At 31.2% G+C, this 22,309-nt stretch overlaps 2 protein-coding genes across 3 annotated transcripts; both read left to right on the forward strand.

Moving 5' to 3' along the window:
- Nucleotides 1-460: 460 nt before the first annotated feature.
- Nucleotides 461-6,920, forward strand: LOC129914817 (dihydrolipoyllysine-residue succinyltransferase component of 2-oxoglutarate dehydrogenase complex, mitochondrial). Of its 2 annotated transcripts, XM_055994229.1 has the most exons (9): nucleotides 461-552; nucleotides 623-710; nucleotides 946-1,043; nucleotides 1,110-1,226; nucleotides 1,286-1,709; nucleotides 4,780-4,931; nucleotides 5,001-5,145; nucleotides 6,337-6,642; nucleotides 6,706-6,920. In XM_055994229.1, exons 2-9 carry the CDS (start codon nucleotides 627-629, stop codon nucleotides 6,838-6,840), a joined length of 1,461 nt encoding a protein of 486 aa, XP_055850204.1. In that variant the 5' UTR covers nucleotides 461-552; nucleotides 623-626; the 3' UTR covers nucleotides 6,841-6,920. The 2 variants fall into 2 exon arrangements, with proteins under 2 accessions (XP_055850204.1, XP_055850203.1); XM_055994228.1 differs by having other exon boundaries at nucleotides 512-710.
- A 13,000-nt stretch (nucleotides 6,921-19,920) lies between these two features.
- Nucleotides 19,921-21,247, forward strand: LOC129915277 (ribosome biogenesis protein WDR12 homolog). The gene has a single exon (XM_055994763.1). The coding sequence runs from the start codon at nucleotides 19,982-19,984 to the stop codon at nucleotides 21,242-21,244; it is 1,263 nt and encodes a 420-aa protein (XP_055850738.1). The 5' UTR covers nucleotides 19,921-19,981; the 3' UTR covers nucleotides 21,245-21,247.
- The last annotated feature ends 1,062 nt before the right edge of the window (nucleotides 21,248-22,309 follow it).

Raw genomic sequence — 22,309 nt, forward strand, 5'->3', positions numbered from 1 at the left:
TCTATAAATGTGTGCGTGTTAACGTCACTTACCATCGTGGTGGCTTTCAAATATATTCACAGACAACACTGTACACAAAAGGGTTTTGGGGGGAAAGACGTACGAAAGTTTCCAGTCTGGGTATTTTTTGTTTATAACCCCTACTTTGTATTCTGTATATCCTGCTCCAGGTGCAGGATATAACAGCTAAACATTTTTCTTTTCCCCTCAATAGTGTCAAAAATGTATCATCGGCTGAATATTTAACCCAAATCACACACGATTCGATAATCATTTCTGTATCGAACTTTCGTTTCCGTTTGAATCCGATCCTTAAATCCGGTCATATAAACATAGCATCATCTGGCTTTCAGCTTGAATTACAAATTACCAACAACAAAATTCTCGCATTTGTTGTTGTTTTCAACCTCTTCCAATTAAAATTTAACTACTTCTAACTACAATTTGACATCTATCTCATAACCCCAATCGATTTAACACAATTTACTTCCTTCCCAAAAATGTTTGATCTTTGGCTGTGTGAGGGTTTGACGGTTCGATCATAATTCCTAGGTTGAGTTTTTTTTTGGTGTGTGCTGTGAAAAAATATTTTACTAAAAATAAATATACTTCCTTAATTTAGAGCAATGTCCGGTTTAATATTAGTAACTTCACGTTATGTTGCGCGAGATGTAATTAAAAAAGGATTTAAAAATGCCTTTTTAAACGATGTAAGTGTGATGTATATGTGTGAAAAGGGAATTTGTATAAGAAATTTACGGCTCTTGTGACGATATTATGTAATGGAAAATCAAAAAATCTATACGATTTTTTATAATGTCAATATTCTATTATATAAAAAAATATATAAATATAAAATATATTTTTATAAATTTTCTAAATTATGTTTAAATAATTATGAATTTCATTTGATCAAAAACCAACAAAAAAATAAATATTTTTAAGGTTAATATCGCATGTCACAGACAACAAAGTTATATTCGTGTTTTTAGTAAACTATGCACAACAGTTGACAGTAGTAAATGGACAACAACTCAAGATAGGTAATATTTTGTTGTTGTTATTTAAAATAGTTTATTTTTTATTTGTTTTTTTCTAAACTTTTAAAGGAATCTAATTATTAACATCGGTCCCAAGTCCCTAATACACTTAAGTGTGCCATTTTATCAAACCGAAACTGTTAAAGTCCCTCCATTTGCCGATTCTGTATCAGAAGGAGATGTTAAGTAAATAAACCATATTTATTATATACTTTATAATATCATCTAATTGTATTACTTAAAAGATTTACATGTAAAGTTGGAGATTATGTCAAAACTGACCAAGTTGTTATGGAGATTGAAACTGACAAGACAACCGTTGGTGTTCCTGCACCTTTTGGTGGTGTAATCGAATCCATACTCGTTGCAGATGGTGATACTGTGAAGGCGGGTCAAGAGCTTTTTAAGTTAAAGAAAGCTGAAGGTGGTGCACCAGCTGCAGCTGCAGAAGCACCTAAAGCAGCTCCTCCACCGCCACCAGCTGCTGCTCCAACTCCACCACCTCCAACAGTTTCGGTATCGGCACCATCTACGCCACCACCACCTCCACCACCTAAACCAGCATCATCGCCACCACCACCACCACCTAAAATGCCAGCTGCTCCTGCCGCACATATTCCTGTAGCTGCAATTCGACACGCTCAAGGAATCAGCCAAGGAACCGTTAAGGTAAGGAATAGTTGTGCCATTTTGTGAATTTTATTTAATATTTAGCCGAGTATAATTTTTTGAAATTTATGTGCACATAAGATTTATCTCTGTGTGAATTGGGATACATTTTTAACTATTGGTTTTTTTTAGTGGCAAAACAAAAGAATTAATTGTGTTAAAAACAATTATTCCTATATTCGTGACCACACCTCTTTTTTGTGACGTGACAGGCACACCTCGGGTGCGAATTTGGTTGTTACTTTTCAAATAAATATTTTATAGAGAATATGTACATGAAATTGATGTAGAATTTTTCGAGTTATTCGAAAATTGTGTTCAAAATTCCAAAAAAAATATATTGTTACCATTATAAAGAGACTTTTTTGCGACCACTTTTTTGAAAAATCGTTACTTTTTTTAAATTTTGGCCTGTCAAATTCGCACCTGTGTGCCGACAGAGGGTTAATAAAGGTGAGATATATTACAAAAGATTAATTATCGCCTAAATATTTAACCCAATTCACACGGCCTTAGAAACCGGGAATAGCAATCATATTTCCCTCCATTATAGATAATACTAATTCCAATTTATATACATATTTGTATTTGTTGGTTGCTACAGTTAAACTAGTCGAAAATTTTACTGTATCAAATTTGTATATTTGTATAATGATAATAATATTATTATATCAGTATATTCAGTTTATGATTTTATTAGCAAACAAAAAATACTTGTAATAGTTGCTCAAAAAATTAAGAACACTTAATTAAATAAGCACACAAAATGACATTTCAATAACCAAAGATGTCTCGTTTTGTTTATTTAGAAAGTGCTTCTTAATATACACTTCACGTCAACTGAACAAGCACATATTTTTTTAAGATTTTATTATTCATTTTTTATATTATTAATATTTTTTTTTTTAAATATTTTTTTCCGTCAACTCTTTAAGGTATTAGAAAAAGCTACGAAAAAGTTACATTCAGAAAGCACGTTTTAAAATATCAGAAAGCATGGTTAGTTTTTCATTGATTTTCTTTGTTTTAAAAGCATTCCATAACGAAAAATAAAGTTCTATTTTGGGTCAACTGAATAAGTACACATACAAAAAGGAGAAAAAAAAGTCCAAGAAATATAATAAGTATTGGATAGTTGCCTTTTTATTCTTAAAAATTCAAGAATATCAGACCGGTATTGCATTGTATAATGCCTTTATATAATTCAGCAAAATGTCTCTCTACAGTTTTAAAATGATTGGTATTTAACAATTTTGGTCTTCAAATTAATTAAAATCAATATCAATCAATATTTGTCTGGTCATATTTTGTTGGGTGTTAAAAAATGTTACATATTCCAGGAAAAAGTTCCTAAAGTTTTAAATAAATAAAAGATTTCAACTTTTTTTGCAATTGGAATATAATATTCTAATTGCAATTATCAAACTTGCTGCTAACTACTTCTTGCTTACTATATGTATGTATGTCTTCAACGAAAGTAAATTTATTTTATTGTCTTATAATATTCAAGAGTATGTATTTTTAATTCGTAAAGTTTTTGTAAGGTTAAATTCAGCATTAATTTTTACGTGTTTACTTTAATGTAAAAATAGTACTTTATTTAAATTCATTTTCAATTTAATACTTTTAGAGCAAATAAATTGGTTTTTTATTCATTAATTTAAATTAAAAAATGCATATATTCAATATTCATTTAATTGTAAATACGGCCAATCTTGAGGTCTGATGTTCAATTTAAATAGTAGATTATTTCTTCCCTTGCCCAAGCACTTCTTTTTTAACAATGATGCAAATGCAAATGAATGATGCAAATCGTTGAAATGATAATCTTACCCAATCAAGGACATCAAATTTAAATGTTCTTTCCCATAAAAATACCAATAAATTCCATTCACATTTCCATGCCATATTTATTTTCAAAAACTTAAATCGCACACATTCAATTTTTCGATACGCATATGCTTTGAAAGGGAGTTAGTGAAAAAATAACCGCACTTTTTGAATATATCTTTTTCATTGACTCCACATCTTAGACAAATATAGTTGACGGCAAAAAAATATTGAAAATTTGTATTTATTCAGCTGACGCGAAGTGTATAGTTAAAAAAGTTTTATTACTTGCGAAATACAGTTGCTGTCAAAATAAAACTACATCATATGAAACAATAAAATCCATTGATTAAGCTTTTATTTGATATATTTTTTTTTAAATTAATATTTTATCCGATAATTGCAAATTTATCAAAGTAATGTTTAAATGCATTAAAAAATGTTGAAATGCAGCGGTGAAAAAAGTAGTATTGTTAAAAAAAACACCTTTAAATAATACAACAAAACTACAAAAATAGGAAAAATTAAATATTTCGAAACACCAAAAATACAGAAAAACACTTACATATAACGGTGAGCTCTGAAAATTAGGGATTAAACTATTTTGAAGTGTTTTGAAGCAAATAAATGCAAATCAAAACACTTTTTGTTCCTATGTTAAATCGATTTTTAATGAGTAGATTTTCGGTGTCAAGCGAAGCGTATGAATGAAAGCTGCAAGTGACTTAATTCTCAATCATCAAAATGGGCTAGGAAAAATTGGCTTAGAGTTTTACCGCATCTATCGTAATCGCATGAGTAAAAGTGTATTGAAAACGTCCCAACGTACGTGCACACACTCGTGGAATTGTGATTTAGCCATAATTCCTTAAGTACTGTATTCCAAAATTCTGTTTTTTTTTAACATTCTGTAAAATAAATTCTATAATGTATGGTTTCTCCAAGACAAAAAAATGGAATACAGAATTATGTTCCTAAAGAATTGTGGATCTATGCACAGAATTTTCGAAATACAGAATTATAGACCATAGTAGTAGGTATAGAGACAGAAGCTAGCTCTCCTCGAAGACTTTGGTTGACTTAGTATTAACGCCATTTGTTAGTATTTAAAATACAAAAATCCACATATTTCAACAATTTACATGATGCTACTCTAAATATAAAATATTAAAAAATCTTATTAACTAATAATTTTTATTTTGTCGATTTTCTCTCTTATGTAAAACAATAATATTTTCAGGTACCACCAGCAGATTATACTAGAGAAATAACAGGAACCCGAACCGAACAAAGAGTAAAAATGAATCGCATGCGTCTAAAAATTGCCGAAAGACTAAAGGATGCTCAAAATACGAATGCAATGTTAACCACTTTCAATGAAATTGATATGAGGTTTGGCAATTTTTAAAGTTTGGCAATTTAAAATTTAATTAAAAATATATATACTTTTTCAATTTTTAGCGCTGCCATGGAATTTCGCAAAGCCAATCTAGAGGCATTCCAGAAGAAATACGGTATCAAAATTGGTTTTATGTCCATATTTGCAAAAGCATCAGCATACGCACTGCAGGATCAGCCCGTTGTTAATGCTGTCATTGAAGGAAATGTAAGTAGTTTTTTTTTTTTTTTAAATTGCATATCACCGTGGGTTTGGGAAAATTATTAAGATGTTAGGCTACTCTAAGTGCTGGAAATAAATACTTAAGTATTTAAATGTATGTATTCACTACTAAATATCACAAAGTGGGCCCCCACAGCAGGGTTGTAAAGAATCGTTCTTTTTTAATGCATTTGCCTTCCATTACAAATTAAAAAAAAAATATTTATGGCAAATAAAAAATTTGCATTTAAAAAATAATGTATGCAAACAAAACATTTTCTGCAAATAAAAAAATCTAAAACTAAAATTTTTATTGCAAATGAAAAAAATTGCCAAAAAAAAGTGTTCCGGAAAATGAAAAAAAAATTCAATGCAAAATTTGTGAAATTTCTTACTATTTAGAATTTTTTACGTGCTTTATAAGAAACGACCAAGCACTTTTTGCATATTTTCCCTATGAAATTTTATTTTTAGACCTAAAATATTTTGAATATGCCCTACTTTCGTTCTTATGAAAGAGCGTTTTTGCAATAATTTTCTCCATTTAACGAGAATAATTCAAATTTCGAATTTGAAAATGGAAACGAAAATTGAATCTGTACGGATTGAAACGGTTGTTCTGTTCTGATTTCCATTCGACTTTTTTGTTGTAGAATATTGCTTTTCGGTAACAAATTGTTACCCGGATTGATAACGTCAAAAAAATTTACGGACGGTAGGTCTGTTCGTTTTTCGATACACATGTGAATCCGAAAAACGTGTTCGAATACGGAATTCGGAACAGCTATAATTTGGAAACGGGACAAAATAGAATTCGAATGGAAATCAGAACACCCGTGAATGTATCCCTTTTCTTTTCAATTTATCAACTTAATGTAAGGACTTACTTTCTATTTATATAAAGTAGGTATTAATAAATTGGTTTTCAACTCGAACAATTTGACTCCACTACTATTATTTTGAACACTTATAATAAGCATGTGATACAAAGCTGATCTCCCATTATATTTACCTCTTGGCTGATTTGTATACTCAACTGTACTGTCAATATTCAATCAAATTTGTCTGGTGTAAGAGATTCTAGCATTATATTTTTCTTAATGAGCTTATTATTGCTCAGTTATTAATACCGCCTAAGTGCAAATCCTATCAAAAATATATTAAAAATGTACAAAACACTAATTTGTTAATTTACAGGAAATCATTTACCGAGATTATGTTGACATCTCAGTTGCCGTTGCAACTCCAAAGGGATTGGTCGTTCCAGTTATCCGCAATGTTGAAGGCATGAACTATGCTGATATTGAAATTTGCATGGCTGCTCTGGGAGAAAAGGCTAAAAAAGGTGCAATAGCTGTAGAAGACATGGATGGCGGTACTTTCACAATAAGTAATGGAGGTGTGTTTGGATCATTAATGGGTACACCCATTATCAACCCACCCCAAAGCTCTATTCTAGGAATGCATGGGATATTCGAACGTCCAATTGCTATCAAAGGACAAGTAAATTCACAAGTTGTTTTGTATTTTATGGTTATAAAAACTGTTTTTTTTTTTTATTCAAAGGTTGTTGTTCGTCCAATGATGTACGTTGCTCTGACATATGACCATCGTTTGATTGATGGTCGTGAGGCTGTTATGTTCCTTCGCAAAATCAAAGCTGCTGTTGAAGATCCTCGAATCATGTTAGCCGGGCTATAAATTAAACAACTGTTTCGTAAAATGAACAAGTTAAATTTACAATTCAAACAATAAATGTTGATTAGCTCGATTTAAAATTATTTAAACGTAGTAGTTAAAAATTTTACCATCTATAGACAAACTACATAAATATCGCTTATTTGCAAATAAGTTTTATTATTTTAAATTTCTTTCAGTAAAGGCTGCAAAACTTTTTGAAAAATACACGTCTTATAAAAATGGAAATAATAAAATTAAACAACATCCTTACAAATAAAAATGTTTAATTTTAGGCTTTTTTTTAATTCAACGTTCTACAATATTTGTTATGCGAACAAAAAAGTTCCAACTTAATTAGTTTTTATAACAATTAAAAAATGTTCATCGCCAATGCTATAGTAACAGAACAGTTCCCCAGGAAATAATAAGGACATTTCGTCGGCGTAAAGCAAAATTGTTCTAAGTCCTTAAGAAATCCTATGTACTTAGAACAATTTTGCTTTACGCCGGCGATTTGTTGTCACGTAATACTTACAATTCGGATAATTCCTTCGAAGAAATGGGAACGTTCAAACACCTATCGGTTAGGCTATCTGGGATATCCGTATCTGGAACATATTTTTGAACTTAAAGGTATCCAGATAGCTTGCCCAAGCAGCTACTAAAAAAATGTGTAAATATTGAGAAGAGGAAACTGTTTATTTTGAGCAAAATACATTTTTTTATTGTTGAATAGTACTTGCTCAATCGCTTTGACTTTATTTCTTGCAATTTTTTTTTATTTTCAAGCTGAATAATCGCCCGAAAAATAATCAAAATAAAAAATCATTTGGATACCTGAGGTATACCAGAAATTCTCGGATACCTTCAGATTATTTTTTGACAGAAAATGGTTCGTTTCCTTGCTAATTTTTAACATTGTTTACAACAACAAAAGGCTATCCGATAGCTTTATGTTAGCTCGTTGAACATGTCCAAGGGGTCTATTGCGTTATACGAAACGAACGGCAAGTCAACGATACTGAAGTAAACGATAATCACGACAAAGAGCGATTATGTAAAACAAGAAGGTCAAGTTTGGCCAAACTAAACCGAGGCTCACATTAGGTGTGTTTTTTATTACAACCGGTCTTAACTGGATAAAAAAAACGCAGTCTGGGCTAAGCAATTTACATGTTAAATACAACAACACCTTAGCCCCTTGAGCTTAGTTGTTTAGCCCGGAGATTTCTCTGGGCTTAACTTTTTGAAGAGTTTTAAATCTGTGCTACCAAACTAATTTTTTCATAAATTGTTTAGAATTTGTTAGCAAACGTGAAAACTGATGTTTGGAAGGACAAATTGTATTAAACTAGTTTTGCTAGCATACATTTTTGTATCTCTTTGTAAAACATACATGAAAAATACAAGAAAAGAAAGGAAGCGAAAAATATGACAACTCTAAATTTTTGTTGTGTCTGCTGTTTTCGGAACATTCAATATACAGTGCTGCTAAGATTTCAGGTTAAGCCCCGAGGAGTTTTTTTTGTCCAGTTAAGACCGGTGGTAATAAAAAACACACCTATTTTGAATTTTTGAATTTTGAAAAAGTCGCAAAAATGAGTTCTGAGCAAAAAGGACGATTCCCAGCAAGGCAGATTTTCCGGACCGGAAAAAACTGGGGGCATATTCTATAAAAAACGAAACGAAAGCGATCTTTCGTTTTTCAAAAACGCGAAAGTAGATGCGGTTTGTATTGAATTCGTTGAAATTGCGCTCCATTGAAAATCGCTAGTAAACTACAAGCAGTACTTTGCCACCTCCCAAAAGAACAGGGCCAATATCTCGGTATTTAACGAGATTTACACCTATTTGTACACTTACCTACTTTCACACACACCGTAGTTTTTGACATTTATATGAAAAGGTTTTTTTCTAATAGGGAAAATTGCTCACACACAGATACGAATAAAAATAAAACCCCACAAGGGATTAATTGATTTGCTACAAACATCTTATATCTAATTCCTTTCAACAAATAAATCGAATTAAAATCGATCTCCATCCGATTTGCGTATCGTAAACAAATATTCGCCGAGCATGCTTTACAGAAAAAAAAATCGATTTCAATACAACTATGTCGAACAATTTTTCATTAAATTTTCTATTGAGAGTGATTTTCAAACCTCGTTTGCTCTGCTTTTTTTAGTTGAAAATTTTGCACTGAAAATAAAGAAATTTTTTAAAAAGCCAAAAAACTTTTGTACATTCTTAAGGCTTGGCCACACCGGAGGGTACGCGGTAGAGGTACAGGTAACGGTACGGGTATTTGTATGGAAAAAATTCCAAACTGACACATCAACGTTCGAGTGTGGAATTTTTTTAATACAAATATCGTTGCCGCTACCCGTACCACTACCGCGTACCCTCCGGTGTGGCCAAGCCTTTAAGCTTCATTTCAAGACCATTAACACCAAGGTCATAAACACATTGGTTGCGGCGTGGGTAGGTACATATATATTTCGGCCACATAGAGAAAATACCAAAAACGTCTCCTTTGATATTTCTGTACTATTGTTTTTATCGAGCCAAAACTAAACTCCAGATAATTATTATCTGGAGTTAGCATTCTGACTACGGGAACGATATCGATACGAGATGCTAAATGCGACAAATTGAGTGTATCACTTCGTTTCGTATCTCATATATCGGATGATTTAGTATTGAAATGGGATCGTTACTATTATGTTTGTTTCGTATGTTTCGTTACTTAAGTACCCAGTAACGAAACATACGAGGAACGATACTGTTTATAAAGTAACGTTTCGTTACTCGTTATTGAAGCAAATACCCGCATTTTAGTAACGAATACATACGATTTGCTACAGCTCTAATGTGAAGTTGTTGTTCTAGAATTCTACTGATGCTATTAAACTACCACCTCCAATGGAACAAGACTTATATTTCTATAAATATTCTATATATGTAACGCTGATAATCCGAAAACCTTAAAAATGTCATATCCATGTGCATACAAAAATTCAGCTCACTACGAATTTTCCCGCAGATAAAACCTAAAATGGCTGGACTATTCTTTATCCCTCTGAATATTCCGGATAAACTATTTTGTTGTTAATTTATCCGTCCCGAAATACCTATATAGATTTCATTCTTTGTAATCCAAATCAGACCTGGAATTTATAGAATATTCTTTCGCACTCGTTTAGGTAGGTATGATTGTTTAAAATTCATACACCAAACCACCCCTAAGTATACTGTTAAAATCTTTGACCAATGAGAAGCGATTTATCTTCCGTTTAGATTTTCATTATTACACATTTATTCCCGTTGATCGTTGCCAGTTTCAAAGCCACACCTTACCGCTTTTCGCTTTTACATTCGCAGCTGTGATCTTTCACAATTGTTATATTCATACCTGATACCTTATACTGTGCGTATCTTTACCGCGCATAACCCTAGTACTTATAGCCCTGTTACTATTTAGTTTTTTTACTTGCGATATAGGTACTATATATCAAGTTATGCATTCGTACAAAAAAAAAAGTTGAGATAACATTTTTCCATGACATTACGATGATAGACAATGCCAACAAAGTGGGTCCCGGAAGTCCGTCTGTCCGTCTGTCTGTCAGTCTGTCAGTCTGTCTGTCTGTCTGTCTGTATAAGGAACTAGAGCCTAAACGGATGGACCGATTGACTCCAAACTTGCTATGTAGCAGTTTTTGGAGGCTCTCCAGAGGGGTTTTTGGAATTAATTTTTTTGGACCAAAAATAACGGTACCTGTCATACAAAAATTTCGGAAAAGTTTAATTTCACAAAAACGGCTCCAACGATTTTGTTAAAAAAATTCAAGTGTTAGTTTTTTAACAAGGTCTATCTTTCGAAGAAAAAAGTTTTTTTTGAAAATCATTATTAACGGTACCTGCCATAGGACCGCTTTTTTCAAATCGAATTTTCTGCAAAACTACTTATTGTATTTCAACGAAATTTTTTATACAAAAGCATTTATATAATTTAAACATAAGCCAAAAATAAAATTTTGAAAAAAATCATTTTTGGATTTTTAAAAAAATTTTGAAAATTTTTTTTTGAAAAATCAATTTTTTGAAAACGGGACATTGAATTTTTTTGAAATTTTGTTTTTAGATGTTGATTAGTGATTTCTACAAAATGGCATACCAATTTTATTTTTAAACTTTTTTTTCAAAAAATTATTTATAAAAAATTAGTTTTTTAAAAAACGGCTCTAACGATTTTAAAATTTTTTTTTCTAAAAATGCACCTTTATATATCAAATAAAACTGCATACTTGTTTTGTGGGGCGATTTGATTTCAGATATTGTTTTATTTTTTTGAAAAATTAATTTTATTTTTTTTTGTTTTTTATATACCAACATTTCCCAAGTTTCTATATAAAAAGTCTTAAAAATTTAATCGACTTGAACTCTAAGAGCAAGTTCGTGCGACCCAGTCGTGCATTTTATTTTTTTTAGTTTTATGAGTTTTAACTGAACAAAGCAGAGAACTTGGTTTTGGTTTATAAATAATTTATTATAAACAACTGTTCACTAATTTTCATCAATAAAATCCTCATGCTACTTTGTGTATCGAGAAGAAACGTTACTGAGAAAAAAGGCATAGGCATAGTTGAAGTTTTAAGGAATCAAGTTGAAATAAAAATCTGATATAAAAATCATTTTAAATATTGAATTTATTTCAAAGTTATCAACTGATTTCCACATTGCCAAAACAATTTGCCCACAGTAATAGACCCGAATTTAGCAAAACTGGATTTTAACAAAAAAAATTGATAATAATAAAACATCCAACTTTTAAATTTAAAATGAATAACAAGCAGTTCAGCTGTCGATTTTAAAATCATACAATTTTATTAATTTGGAAGTGAGATGTATGTTTTATTTTTTGTTAAAATCGAGTTTTCGATGAATTCGGGTCTATTACTAAGGGCCAATGAGGACAATGACTTCAGCAACCTTTTTTTTTTTTTTTAATTATTATATTTCTGCCAGCTATTATAATTGTGCCGCGCTTGAAATTGTAGACGTCCTTTGCTTGAAAGTTGAAAGTGAGCGTTTTTATTTACAACTTCAGCTTTAGCGTTATTTTAATCTTCAATTTTCATACCTCTCTTTTCAAGCTAAGCTTAGTACACAGCTAAAGTGAAACGAAAATTTTTCTAGGTTCGTAGTTCCTATACTGCGAAAATGTTAACGAAAAAATATTAGGTATCGAGTATTTATTTAATCAAAGTAAAACAAAAAGAAACATCGGAAACATCGTTTGTCTAAAACGACAAGAAAACTACCTGCTCTCAGAGCGCTAATTTTTGTTAAATTAAAAATTTAACTTAGCGGTTTTCTCCCCTTTTTTCCTATGACCCGATAATTCTTCAAAGCCTCAATTTTGGCTTCTAGAACGAGTAGTTTTTGTGTTGTTTTATGATAAACGCCAACTGTAAAAGGGGTGATTAATAAAAAAAATTTTTAGTCGAAAATATGTCGATGAAACTATGGACGCAGTTCAGCATAAATCAAAGAATTGAAAAATTCAATTTTTGTTTGTTAAATAAATGAGAACGTGTTTCCTTTTGCGAAATCAAAGACACTTTGAAGATCATAACTGACAAAACTAAACGAGATATGCCACAGGAGTCTTTTTCATCGGTATTTGTTAGAGAATAAAGAAAGATTTCCATTGTATACAATGTAACACTGTACAACCCATAGCAGTGTCATCGAATGCAAATGAACATCAACCAATTTGCAAGGAACAATGTAATTAGGGGGGTTAACTATACAAGAGCACAAACTAAGAGATGTCGAATCGAAGAGCAAAAGGATGTTCAAGAAAAATATTAAAAGCTAACTACTTATCAAAATCGAAAAATAAACTAGTATAGCATAACTCATACTTATACCTTCTTATTAGAAATACTTATATCCTCGAAAATTCAGCATGCCTACTATATGTGATTATTTTCAAAAATCTTATTCAAACAGTGTTTAGAAGTATGACTTGGATTCCTCCCAATTACGTAATATTCCTTTCTTCTCCTTTAGGAATTTTCTGTTTTTTGTTTGTTATAACTATAGATGCCGCGAAAATTCGGCCACTATTCGGTATTCGGCCGAATAGTTAAACTATACTCAAGGGAGAAGAAAATAGACATAAATTATAATAGGTACCAAAATGTGTGTTTTATTAAAAAATTGTAATTTTAGTACTTATAATCTACCGAGGCAAGTTGTGGTGAATGAAAACTATTTGTTCCGCATTTGTTGATTACGTTTATCTTCGTAGACTATTCCTCCTTCGGAAAATATATAATTCGATTTCAGATGTCTACCTTTGCAGTAGTAGGTAGTGTGTTCAGAAATTTATCTTAAAAGTAGTTCAGTTATTCATCGTTACAAATTTACAATACGATGTTGTTGGGAATTTCTTAATGTCGAATTCCTTTCAGTTTTTAGAATCGCCTCAAAAAAATGGAATTTTTGGTGTTAAAAAGGAACATGAAAACAAACCGAATTCTTTTTGCGATTGTGTGTGTGTCATTTGACAACAATTTTTACACGAACGTCCAGCTGAAATCAAAACAATTTCTGTAAAATAAAACCAAAAAAGGTTAATTATTTGGCCGTATGCTGTGGTTTTACAGAGAAAAAAATTTCCTGAAGATAATCACGAGAAGAAAAGTCACAGTAATTTGACTTTTTCACAAGAACTATGCCAAGAAAAATTATATTTTGATCGCACATTGTTTTTTTTTTATTTATTTCATAATTTTCCGCAATAAAAACACGATATTCCATTATAATTTACTCCTTATTTGAAGTTGGTATTCCCAAATAAACAAACAACACGAAGGAATCTTTCAGCTTGACGTTTGAGAAATGTCAAATGTTCCAAGTGTGTGTGCAAATCCGTGTAAATCTCTCAAAAAAGAGGGATTAAAAAAAATTCGAATTCTGCTTCGTTTGAGGCGAATTTTTTTTCTATGGAACATGATTTTCAGAAAAAATTCGCTTCGAGATCGCCGAAAATTCGATTTTTGCATTGAAAGGAATTCGACATAAGCCACGTCTTTTCTTGAGACAAAGTATAAAATTTTTGAAATTACCAACGTTTTTTTCTGAGTGTCCTCTGAGCGTGGCCGAATATTCGGTATTCGACCAAATCAATGTTCGCAGCATCTCTAGTTATAACGCCAAGTTTACAGGCAGATTTTTTTTTATATGATTTTTACAGATTAGGAAAATATATGTTCTTTTTTTTAACTAATATCATTTAACAAAAGTTTTTTCTTTTATATTTTACAATTTTATTGTCTGTATCCAGAGTCAAGTTTGATTAATATCAAACATTTTTTGGACAAACAAACGCATGCTTGTCAATTAAAGTTTACAGAGGAAATTGTATTGTATTTTTTCTCTATATTACATAGGTCTGTTTAATGAAGAAAAACCAGAACAGAAAAGATCAGAACAGCACAAGTGAATGAAACCTGTCAGAACAAGTTAGAACAGAAAAGATCAGCTAACTGTTTTATATTTTTGAAAGTTTCCAATCAGCTGTTACTTTTAGATTTAATTTTAAATTAAAACTAGTGCAAGTCAAATCAAATTGGATACAATTTTAATTTTTTCAAAACAAGATAATAAATTCCTCATCAGAATTTTGCGAGAAGTTTTTACTTGAGTATATAGAGGATTCCAGAGCAGTTTTATTTTCACTTCCTCGGAAAGTTCGAGTTCGTCAACAACCGAAAGTGATGATAGTGAGTTTGAAGATTTGCCAATGATGTTTGTAGGGCAAAATGACATTAATGCGATTTCTCTTTACTTGGAAGAAATTGTTCCATCATACACCGAAAAAGAATTTATTACCCATTTCCGAGTTACGCGTGATTTGTAACTCGGAACTCAATAGTGGAGAAATTTGGCCAGCCTATTTTGATTACACTAGTTTGGAAGCTGGCAAAACCTTTTCTCCTCAAATACATATTGCTCTGTTCCTGTGGTTCGCTGGACATAAGGGGTGTGCTCATATAGGGATATTGGAGACAGATTAAATCTCTCTTTGTGTACAGTTTGTCGAATAATAAATCGTTCGCTTTTTAAGCAGCCTCTCCGATATGTAGTTATTAGATAGCCCACAAAGGAACAAAAAATAGAAACACATATCTGGATGCGATGGATAAGACTGGTATTCAAGGAGTTATAGGTAAAATACATATATAAATATTTTGTAACTTATTGCAAACTCACTAACAAAATATTTAGGAGCTATTGATGGCAAATCTAAAACAAAATCCTGTTCCAAATTTTCTGATTCCGCAAATTTTTGGTAAAATAGCTGGGTGCAAAGGTCTTCATCTGTAAATTATTTACTTTAAAACATCTATGTAAGTGAATCAAAGATAAACGAATTACACACTGTTTTCTAAAACACTTCCTGTTTTAGGTGAACATTGTACGGTCAATGTATGGCCAGACGCGGATTTAATTTCAATTTGGTAATTTTCCATATTTTAAAATTTTTTTAAATGTATTTTTAACCATTAAATGGGATAAATTCGTTTGATAAAAAAAAAGGATTAAATTGGAGAGTTGTGACCCCATCCGAGATCAAGACTATCGTCGATAATGGAGAAGAAAAAAAACCAAAATAATTTTTTGATTTAGTTTTGCTTGTAAATACACAAATTGCTAAAACCCGTCGGTTTTTTTAAAACTTGGTTTAAAAAAAAACTAAAAAAAATTATTTTTGTATGCCCAACATAAAAAATTAATTTGATTGCTGGAGAAAAAAATTATGATTATAGTTATTATAATATTAATTATACAAAAATATGTGCTATAAACTCGTTTATAGGCGGCCAAATATTTTATTTTCTAATAAGAGCCAATTTTTCAATCTTCTAATAAACAGTCAGTTAACTGTTCGACGAATAAAGTTATTAGGCTCATAAACAGTCAGATAAAAACATTGAATTTTCTAATCAAGAATAATTTATTCTACAGAATAACAAAAAAAAATTGTCAAATTCAAAAATATTTAAAATTAAACGTCATTTTTATTCATGATTGTTTTTGTTTTCTTGTGTTCCACTGTATTTTTTTTAAATTCTTTCAAAACAGCTTTGACAACTGACACAATATTTTTGTTGAGATTATTCCTTAGAATAATTTTTATTCGTCTCCGAAAGAAGCAGATAGTTTTATTCTTAGGAATAAGCTATATCTGCTTGTTGAAAAATTGATTTTTTCTCTATCCTTAGGAATAAGTACTAACTGACTGTTTAACTGACTATTGAAAAATTGGCCCTAAATAAAACATTGAACTAAGCAGTAGGGCTCCCTTCGTAGATTTTAAAAAAGAGGCCAAAAAAGAGGATTTTGATAAAAAAAAGAGAATAAGTTAAGTACGAGAGTCACACTTCTTTTGTGCCTTTCCTGAACCGCAACACAAACCTTCTAACACAGTTTCTTAAAATTAAAATTGTATGAACATTATAAGAATAATATAAAAACATTACCTGTGTATAATTTCTTAGAAACAACACAAAATTTATCAAAAATAACCTCATAAAAATCAAATCAGCGGTAAACAGCAATAACGTAATTTTTTTTTTACATTGAGTCGTTATAATTGAAAATGGTGATTTTCAAAAAAATGTCCAAACGTAATTTTAAAAAAGTGGAACCCAAATATCAAAAAGAGGGATTGTTTGACAATAAATAATTGTTTGAAAAATAAAATTTTCAAAAAGTTGTCGGGCCAACCCCTAGTTTAGATAATGTTTTAGATAAGTGGAACAAATTTAGCGGGTGGCCCGCCGAAAAATCGAAATTTTAGGAAAATAATAAACCACCTTAGTGTTTGGGGTGGGTTTTATTCTCGGAGATGTCTCTTATCTCCGGCAGTCATTTTTTCAGATGTTTTTACCGCTTTGATATTTTGACTTTTGGCCGCCACTTTTCCTATGTTAACACTCAAGATGAAATTTCTGTTGCATTCTGAAAAATGTAAATTGATCAACGTTGATTTAATGTTGATAAAACCATAGGGTTGTATGATCGAATTGTTTCTTTTTTTTTTAAATTGGTGCTTTTTTCCAAGTTGAAACAATGCCCCCGCAGACTTTCTATCGGTCGATAATTAAGTCCGGTTAGGCTGCTCGTGTGGAGACAGTCAACCTCAGCCGACTAAATAGTTGACAACGAAGGAATTATTTTAGTTTGCAGGAAATTGTGGTTTGTTGAGTAAACAAACTTTTTTTTCGAACGTTCAATCTTTTTGATACTGATTAAAAGTACGACTTAACTATCGGCTGATAGTCTGTAGTATGTGGCAGATCCAAGATGGAAAAACCTTCAATGGAAAAAATCATATCCTTATATTTTCGAGTGGCAAGCTTGCAAACCAATTAACCATTTCCTCACTTTAGAATAATTTACATTAACATAACAAAGGATTTAATTTAAACACCTATTAAAATCCTCTTCAATAGGGTTAAAAAAAATCTATGTAAATGACAATTTCACTGTCATGACTGGGAATGGGACAGGACGAAACACATTTAGTGCAAAGGTCATATATCTACACTGAGCTCGAGTTCTGTGGAACATGCCAGGCACAAGCCATTATTATGACTATTAAATATCCTTATTTAGGACCTTTTAATTTCTTTGCTGCGAAAGTCAATTTCTTAAAAAGGGACACTTCGTTATATTTTGGAGTTTGTTTCTTCAAGATTCAACCCCTAACCAAAAGATTAGATACGAGTATTCTTTTTTATTGATATAATACCGGTTGAAACATGAAGATTCCCATGCAAAGGGTTTTTAAAAATGTGTAGGTATTATAACAATAGAACTGGTTACATGTGAAATTCTCTAATTAAATTGAAGGGGTTGATTTTTTTCAGACAATTTCTTGGTAAATTTGAATTTTAAAATTAAAGAATATCTTAGAAATCTTGTTCTTTTTTTCCAAAATTTATTTCAACTGGAATTTCAAGAAATGTAAAAATTCAGATTGCTTCATGTTAAATGAAGTGAAGATACTAAGAGGCTGCAAGTCAATGTGACAACAAGGTTGTCCAAAGGGTCATACCCAGATGCTTGTAAGGGCTTTTCTCTTTCTCACATGACCATGAGGACCAGTTTAAGAAATCAAAGGAGTATTTCTTATTTTTACTTGCTATAGGTACATGTCAAGTTCTGTATTCGTAGAAAATATTTGAATTCAGATAGTAAACAAAAATCACATTAAAATGATAGAGAATGCGAAAAAAGTCGGTCTCGCAATTCAGTCTGTCTTTCTATCAACGCACATATGTACAGCCTAAGCGGCTGGGTCGAATCGGATCGAACATAACGGTACCTACCATATAATAATATATCAAAAGTTTAATTTTCTCAATAACGGCTCTTACGTGTTTGTTTAATAAATTTCAAGTGCAATTTTAAGAACACTAGGTCTATCTTTGGATGTTTTTTTTTTTTAATTTGTGATTTTTTTTTATTTTGTGATTTTTTTCTTAACGGTTTTATACAAAATTATCACGAAGTTTAAAATAAATTCATTTTTGGACTTTTAAAAAATATTTGAATTTTATTTTTCATTACTTAACCGATTTCCGATTTTATTAATACATAACAAGAAAGTGGCAAATTTTTTTTTTGGATTACATTTTTTTAAGTTTTTTTTAAACGGTTTTAACGATTTTGAAGTAATTATTTTCAGAAGAAATAGTTCGGTATTTTCAATTAAAAAGAATTTATATCATATAATTTTTTCGACTTGATCCCTCTCCATATTAACCATACAAAAAACATGGCGTGAGCGTGAAGTGAAATACAAAGCAAAACTTCACCCAACCTGCGCATAAACTTTCAGACCGCATTATAGATTGTAGTCCTTTACACTATTTTCGTTTGACACTACCCCGTCAATTCATAGTTTCTTACCCTCCAAAATATTAGATATAGATTGACACTTTAAAAATTGTTCCTGAAAACAGGCTCTGCTGTATAGCTCCAAAAAATCGCTATTTTTGTTTGGTTTCCTATTCATTTAACATAGGAATTGTCGTTTTTTTCATTCAAACTGAAATATAGCTATTGCAGAGAATGCATTAATTTTTTTTTTTGAATAAATCCAGGTAACAAATGGCTATAATTAATCTTCTAATTAATAAAATCGGACTGTGCCGCAGAATTTTTTAAAGTTTAAAAAGCCGATTTTCTGATAAGTGATGGTTATTTAAAAGAAATGAAAATTAGTTGGTGTTGTTTCAGTTTGAATAAAAGTACGAAAATTCAAATTTCTGTTAAATAAAGAGGAAACTAAAAAGGTGCAGCGATCCTTTAGAGTTAAGCTACAGCAGCTTTTAGTTTCCAGGGGTTTTTTTTATTAATATCGACAATATCGAGAATTGGGAAAATTGTTATTTAGTTAGTTGAATTTAGAGAGCTGATGGAAATCTTATGTATGGAGGTTCATTCTAGCGAGCAGCGTTCAAGAAATTGTGTTGTTAAACAATATGTGTTTTATATATTACCAGCGGGCTTAACTAAAAAAACCCATCGCGACTTAACCGGAAATCTTGGCAGCACTGCATATTGAATGTTTCGAAATCAGCAGACACAAAAAAAAATTTTTTTCTGGTATTTTTCTTGTATCTATGGTTTACAAAAATACAAAAATTAAAAGTCAGTTATCACGATTATAAACCAATTCTAAAAAATTTATGAAAAAATTTGTTTGGTAGCACAGATTTAAAACTGTTAAAAAAGTTAAGCCCAGAGAAATCTCCGGGCTAAACAACTAAGGCCAAGGGGCTATTGTTGGTGCGTTTATAATATACATTGCTTAGCCTCGACTGCGTTTTTTTTTTTGTCCAGTTAAGACTGGTACTGTCGAAGCGGTGAAAACCTTTTTTCTGGTCGGATGTAAAAGGGCTATCTTTAAGATGCATCTTTAAGTTCTTAACAATTTTGCGGTTTTTCACGTATTCAGTAGTAGTATTCAATGATTATAGTAAAGTAAAAGTAAACAGATTTAAATTTAAAAACGTGCTTGGAAGACAGTCAAATTTTAATTAGTTTTTAATCGTGTTTCTTCAATAGTAATATGGATAACAATTTGATAGGGGCTGCAGAAATACAAATTCGCTTAGTTACAAAGCAAAGCCAATATGCAGTGCCAGACGTCCCTTACACAATCGATGCTACTGTTTCAACCACTGATTTAAACAATTTAATAAATACTTTGTTGTTTGGTCAATCAGATGTTAAAACGATCAACTTCGATTTTCTCATCTTCAACCAGTTCCTTCAAGGATCATTAGTTGATCATGCTAAAAATAATAACGGTTCTTTTGAAAATGTCATTGAAATTGAATATATCGAAAAATACCCAGCTCCGGAACCACAAGATTGTCTTTTGCACGATGATTGGGTATCGGCTGTTAAAACACAAGGAAATTGGATTCTCACTGGATGTTATGACAATACGATCAATATTTGGAGTACTAAAGGAACGCATGTTTTGACAATTCCTGGTCATAGTATGCCAGTTAAAGCTTTGTCTTGGGTCAGCTTAAACGAAAGGAATGCACATTTTATAAGTGTGTCGCAGGATCAAACTGCTGTATTATGGAAATGGAACATTGCCGAAAACTCTGTATGTTCATTATGCATTTACAAAGGCCATCAGCGAGGTGTTGATTGTGTAGATGTAAACCCAAATGCGAATATATTTGCAACGGGAAGCTGGGATACTGTTCTCAAATTATGGCCTGCTGTTTCTCAAGAAATGGATGGTGATTTGGTTATGAACGATACATCGAAAAATTGTGCTACCAAGGCACCTCTGATGAGCCTTCAAGGACATAAGGAATGTATATCTGCTGTGCAATGGATAGACTCTGAAACAATCTTAAGTGGCTCGTGGGATCAAACTTTAAAAATTTGGAATCTTAACTTAGAGGGAATTCAATCTGAAATTACTGCCAATAAATCATTTTTCGATGTTAGTTATTCTCCATTGAACAAGCTTATTATTACTGCTTCAGCAGATAAAGATTTGCGGCTGTATGACTCACGATCAAATCATGGTCCTGTTATACGAAATTCATATTTGGGCCATAGCCAATGGATTCAATCGGTTACATGGTCTAAGACAAATGAGTACCTCTTTCTTTCTGGAGGATATGATAATCAAAACAAGCTTTGGGATTTAAGAAGCACAAAGGCTTCACTTTATGAACTTTTGGGACATAGTGATAAAGTTTTGGACGTTGATTGGTCAAATCCAAAATATTTCGTTTCAGGTGGTGCAGATAATTCAGTTCGTATATTCAAGTCACAAAAAACACTTATGAAAAATTATTAAAACAAATTACACGGTGTTACAAAAATGAGGTTTCAAAATATACGCGGGCGGAGACCTATCAGGTTTTGTAGAGCTAGTCGCACTGAACCCGAAACGGTATTTTAAAATCCCCTAACACCCCCAAAATCTGGAGTTACGGGCAAAAAACGGTTTTTTGGACCTTCACCCATTTAAAAAATTCTAGCTTCGAAAATTTTTTACCCATTTTCGATTTTTTTACAGTTTCTGATAGAAGATAAATATACCTTTTCAACAATGTATAAGACATGTAACTCGGTTAAAGCACTTAGAATTTATAAGCTGTCAAAGTTCAAAAATTCTATTTTTTTCGTCATTTGGAGGGGCATTTTTCTAAAAAAAAAAACATCAAAATAAAAAAAAATTATTAAAAACAACGGCAACACTTACAGTAATAAATGACACCATTTCCGAAAGGCAAAATTGTACATTTAATTCTAGTTTTTAAATCAATACATCATAACCAATAGTTTTTTAAATAATCGACTTCAAAGTTCAAAATAAGCGAAACAAAAATGTTTAAACTCATTTTATACTATTTTTGTCCAGAATGTGAATTTTAATAAAAAAAATTTTCACATAGAAAACTGCCTCAATTGATTCTTTATCGAACAGTGAAAACTATATGATTCTATGTCTTCTAGTTTTTGAGAAAATTAAAAAATTATTTTACCAGATTTTTCTTTTTTCAAAATATTTTTTGTTTTTATTTGTTTTTATTTTTCAAATTTCTCAAAAACTAGAAGACATAGAATCATATAGTTTTCACTGGGTAAAAAATTGTCGAAGCTAGAATTTTTTAAATGGGTGAAGGTCTAAAAAACCGTTTTTTGCCCGTAACTCCAGATTTTGGGGGTGTTAGGGGATTTTAAAATACCGTTTCGGGTTCAGTGCGACTAGCTCTACAAAACCTGATAGGTCTCCGCCCGCGTATATTTTGAGTGTTACACCGTGTTATTAATGATAAAGAATTGCTTTAATACTATTACATCGTAAACAATCAGTTGGGTGCATTTTTTAGCGAACTGAAGCAAACTTCTTGTCTTA

This window comes from Episyrphus balteatus, chromosome 3, assembly GCF_945859705.1.
Source record: "Episyrphus balteatus chromosome 3, idEpiBalt1.1, whole genome shotgun sequence".
Lineage (NCBI taxonomy): Eukaryota > Metazoa > Arthropoda > Insecta > Diptera > Syrphidae > Episyrphus > Episyrphus balteatus.